Genomic DNA, 4944 nt, shown 5'->3' on the forward strand with positions numbered 1-4944 from the left:
GGAATAAGACTCGATTTAATCAAAGATGGAGGAGACATAATGCTTGCCAAACTGGCGGCTCTTCTATTGACTGCAAGGGTCCCAGAAAACCGGAAGAATGCAAACATTATACTAATCCACAAAAGGGGAGACGTTAAAGAATTGAACAACTATAGGCCCATTAGCTTACTCTCAGCATTATATAAAATATTTACGAAAATAATCTCCAATAGAATAAGGGCAACATTGGACTTTAGTCAACCAAGAGAACAGGCTGGCTTCAGGAAGGGATACTTTAGAATGGATCACATCCATGTCATCAATCAGGTTATCGAGAAATCCGCAGAGTACAATAAGCCTCTCTATATGGCTTTCATAAATTACGAAAAGGTATTTGATTCAGTAGATATACCAGCACTCATAGAGACATTATATACGTAATCAAGGATGTACAGGCCGCTTACGCAACTTTCTTGGAAAACATCTACAGAGATTCCACAGCTACCTTAATTCTACACACGAGAAGTAGGAAGATACCTATAAAGAAAGGGGTCAGACAAGGAGACACACTCTCTCCAATGCTTTTCACTGCGCGCTTGGAAGAAGTATCCAAACTATATATGTCGAAGTATCCAAACATATATGTCGTGGATATATGTCTATGTACTACTCTTAGATTTACCTAGAATTGCATTGGTCATCTGCATCTCTCACACCACATAGTTAATAAACCTGGTTTATTTCACTATAATATTGTTTTCTTCGATCATTGTCCCAGATCAATATTCCACCAGCACGAAACGCGCGTAAAATGACACTATATCAATAAATTTTCTTATGTAATTTCATGTTGCAGATAGGCGGCTTCTGTGTGAGAAATTACGTGTTACTTTGAGAAAACAATGTTAAAAATCCCAGTTCAACTGGCTCAAACTACAGTTGGTACCGGCCAACAAGGGTCGCTGGTGCACCAAAGCAAGTAAAACCATAAGATATGCACAGACTTTCTGCGAGAAAAACTGGGGTCCGCCAGCGTCCGCGCACTCGCTAGCAGACGACGCACTTGACTACGACAGCAAAATTGAATACGTCATGTTGTAGAACCCATACCTCAAATATGTACACGCAGCAAAAAGGCGTCAATATAAATTTGCAGTTGAGATAAGGCACCATTACAAGAGCCTACGCGCTCAATTGGTCAGCGCCCGCAGCGAAATTATCATCATAGAGAAAAATTTATGTTGAATATGCGGCGAAGTGCGCCTGCGCTACCTCCGGTCGTGCTCCGCAACCTCCGCCCAAATCCAGAAGTTCGCACGCAGCCAGTAGTCAAGCCAGGTCACTGTAGCCAGGTCAAGCTGTTCTTGCGGAGATGATGGCGGAAGACGAGAAGTACGGCAAACTGCCCCCATATTACGAGAACCTGTTTAGTCCTGAGCCACCAAATGAACATAGGCTGTTTATGGAACGCGTTTATTACTGGGGCATCCCTGCACTGTTTGGTGGATTCGCAGCTTGTGTATCGAACTATTTCATGAGGAAGCCTATAATGAGCGGTAGGTTCCTCTTGATTGCCGCATGTGTCGTTTGCCCTTGGGAGTGTGTATACACTGTAGACGGTGATAAGTTGTTCTAAGGTTTCATTTTGGCCTGCTTTGGCCTGCTGTTCAGATGTGATGTCCTAGGCACTGAACGCTACTGGTAACTGGTTTCTTGCTCCTTGCATTCAGTTTCTGCAGCCTATGCTCGCCAAATGGAAACAGCTGCAGGTGCAACATGGGAAAAATCGTAGAATCAGTCAGACCAGAAGTGTGGAAATATATAATATATACTATGCTCTGTTAGTATACTCAAAAGACAAATGCAAGAAATACGTTCATTCTCACTCGGTAGCGTTTGACTGTAGCATAGAACGATAAATGCTAATTTGCTGTCAGAATATGCGAACGCAAAAAAAAAAAAAAAAGCCTTCTGTTTACTTCTCCTTCGCTTCTGTGGTACAGAGCTGTTCATGGAGCTGGCTGCATCAGTCTTTATTGTCATTCTCTTTCTTTTTGTTTACTTGGGTCGTTCAGGCGTTACAGAGAAAAGACGTTTAAAGGAAAAAAAGAAATCGCACGTTTCCAGTCCTGACACTTGCAGGATGTGAAGGAGTACATCATTGCCCTGCAGCCTGGTAGCGATGACGTGCATGCGATGATTTGTACGGGATAAAATGTACAAGCGAGTAAACAGAAATGCTTCCTTGAGACTTTGGTTACTGGTTATTGTATAATGATTTGTGGGCGGTACATCAAGATACACGGCGCTCGTTGGAAATTCTGGGCTTCGTATTTTTTTTTTTATTTGTACATAATTTCCTTATGAGTACTTTTGATCTTCGCAGGTATTCAAAGACACATTAGCTACATGGCTGTTGCTGTAGGCCTTGGAGAAATGGGTTGTCGCTACTCTGACTACCAGTCTCAGGAGCGAGATGCCATTCTTCGTCGCTACATTTTGTTGCACCCGGAGGACTTTCCAGAGCCTGGTAAGACGTCGTGCATGTGCAAGGCACCATTGACACTGCTGTTATATTTAATATAATTAAATTCTGGGAAAGCTAACTCTTCATTTATGCTTGCTGCTTGCTGATAGTGTCCCTGCACTGTTTTGTACATAGCAAACAATACTATGAATTCTAGAGAGATTTTTTGGTTGCATTCGTGAGCAAAAAATAGTGCTTCACAAAAGAAAGAGGGACATAGATATGGGTCGTTTAATTGGATGAAACACTCGTGGTGTTTTCCACTGGTTGATCTGCAGCAGCCGCCGACATCCTGGAGCGAGTGCTCGGATTTCACCAATCCGCATCTGCCAGCAAAGAGCAAAAATGCTTCATGGTGGATTATAATGGAAGTCTATGCACACATGTCACACGAACCGGCTTCTGCTCTGCATGTATCCATGGCAACCAAAGTAGCCATGCCATAGCGGGCGGAAGTGATGTATGCTTCTTGTTCTATTTTCTCCCAAATTCGCACCTTCACAGCGTAGGAAGGGACAGCAATCTGGCACAGAGTGAGTTAATCCGAAAAGACCAGTAGTAAGTGCAAACTCACTCCAGATTGACCAATGAAATCCGGATTCACTGCCGCAGAGCAAAAAATCCTGATTGAGATCGACCTGCGAAAAATGCCATAAGTCCAATTCATTCATGTGCAAAATATATAATTATTACACGCAAGGCTTCACAAATATGCACCTATTTACCAATGAGCTTGTAGAGTTTCTGAGCAAGTGTCTCTGCCACTAGTGGCCACGGTTGCACTTGAGACCAAAACATGGCATATTTCAGACTGGCAGCACAAATATGCACCAATAGTATCAAATTTGATGCAACCTTATGTCCACAACTTGTAGTTGTAACATACAAATTAGTTATTCTGTAGAAAGCATCGCAGATCAAGAACAACTTCACTGCAAAACGTGCTGACTGAGACTGTCATGACCGCTTTATTTGTGTTGCTTCCGCACTGTTGCCTACTAAGTGTGAAATGGAGTATAGCGGCCATTGAGTCATGCTGGGGCACCCACAACATAGATAATTAGGAAAGCTGTACTTGTTCAAACATATTTAAGCATCGAGACATTGCAACTAGTAGATCAAAAATACTAAGCAATTAGAACAAGGTCGATGCAAGATGTGACACAAGGCTTTAGCTCTTCACTTTTTGTGCCAGTTATAGCGTCCAGGGCTAGAAAGTATACAGAGCAATGCACGTGGGAGGCCACTGAATGTCATGACATTCATCAACATGTGTAGCACTGCATGCAAATGGGCATTCATGAGAGTCGCTGTATTTCGTGCACTTCCATCGCTTAGTTTTGGGTTGTAACAACTTTATTTATCGCCTAGTGTGTAAAATAATTTGTGAGCACAGCTTAGCTTTATTTATTAATTCATCTCTTGTTGCATAATGGCATTGGTGCTTGTCTTTCAGAGCGGAAGAAGTACAGAGATGTTCTTGAGCCCTGGATTCCAGTCCGATGAGTTCTGCTGCTTCCAAGTCTTCTTTTCACATGTTATCATAGTTGAGAGATTGTTAAATAGAAATAAAACCTTGCAGTTACGCTGTGTCTTTAGTAAGTGCATAAAATATGTATTGGCAACAAACACAAAGGAAGCAATTTTTATGTATACAAGCATCATTATCATAGACCTCATCATCTTCTGTGTGCTCTGTCTGGGAGCTGCCAAATAAAAGCATCGGTTTGATATCTGTCTTACAATACGTATATGCATGATAGTTGCACAACCATAAAAGCTGCCATAGGATTCCAAAAAAAATCTTCTCATAGCTAAAGTATTGCCAGACAGGCCAAGAAGCAGTCAAGTTACTCTCTCTATTTAGATTCAATAGAAAGATTCTCTATTTAGTGAGGAAATTTTAGTCGTTCAATTGAACAAACTTTGAGATGTGAGGAACAGTGTGCAAACACTTGGTTGCTTTTCCACAGACCTGAAATCTGAAAAAGATCTGCTTAATGTGAACTGCTAATTTGGTTAGGCCACAGCCTCCACTGGCAGCTCCTACTAGGCTCAGTGAGGGCCTGTTTTAGCACACTTGGATTGGAGGAGGTTACGCTGCTCTCTACATGGCAAGCAAATGGTGTTTCTGTAGACATTAACAGCTACATCAGCGTCGACTTTGGCGTGGAAACCTGCAAAGGCAACACCATTCATACAGTAATTTAGAAGGTCCTCGATGTGACTCCTTGGACTGGTAATTATGGGGAAAACGTTGCCCTTAAGTTTTCGCAACCGGCTCTATACACAGGACAGCCGACTATGCCCTGAATACTTTGGTACACTTATGAAGTAATTGATATTGGTGTACCATATATTTTATTCAAATACCGTAATTACTAGCATGAATATAAATAAGGTGCAACTAATCCAAGGAAATTTTTTTTTTGTTGTTA

The 4944-nt window shown here is 41.8% G+C and overlaps 1 protein-coding gene across 1 annotated transcript; it reads left to right on the forward strand.

Moving 5' to 3' along the window:
- The first annotated feature begins 1300 nt into the window (after positions 1 to 1300).
- On the forward strand, positions 1301 to 4237 carry ND-B14.5B (NADH dehydrogenase (ubiquinone) B14.5 B subunit). Its single transcript, XM_050183928.3, has 3 exons — positions 1301 to 1535; positions 2366 to 2509; positions 3963 to 4237. The coding sequence occupies exons 1-3, from the start codon at positions 1352 to 1354 to the stop codon at positions 4010 to 4012; spliced, it is 378 nt and encodes a 125-aa protein (XP_050039885.1). The 5' UTR covers positions 1301 to 1351; the 3' UTR covers positions 4013 to 4237.
- The last annotated feature ends 707 nt before the right edge of the window (positions 4238 to 4944 follow it).

Source organism: Dermacentor andersoni, chromosome 4, assembly GCF_023375885.2.
Source record: "Dermacentor andersoni chromosome 4, qqDerAnde1_hic_scaffold, whole genome shotgun sequence".
In the NCBI taxonomy this organism is placed as follows: Eukaryota; Metazoa; Arthropoda; class Arachnida; order Ixodida; family Ixodidae; genus Dermacentor; species Dermacentor andersoni.

What these genes read in the sequence shown, in the direction of transcription:
- ND-B14.5B (XM_050183928.3), top strand. Translation starts at nt 1,352, where the DNA reads ATGATGGCGGAAGACGAGAAGTACGGCAAACTGCCCCCATATTACGAG. An exon ending in GAGGAAGCCTATAATGAGCG is followed by an intron (nt 1,536 to 2,365) that starts GTAGGTTCCTCT and finishes TGATCTTCGCAG; the next exon opens with GTATTCAAAGACACATTAGC. An exon ending in GGAGGACTTTCCAGAGCCTG is followed by an intron (nt 2,510 to 3,962) that starts GTAAGACGTCGT and finishes CTTGTCTTTCAG; the next exon opens with AGCGGAAGAAGTACAGAGAT.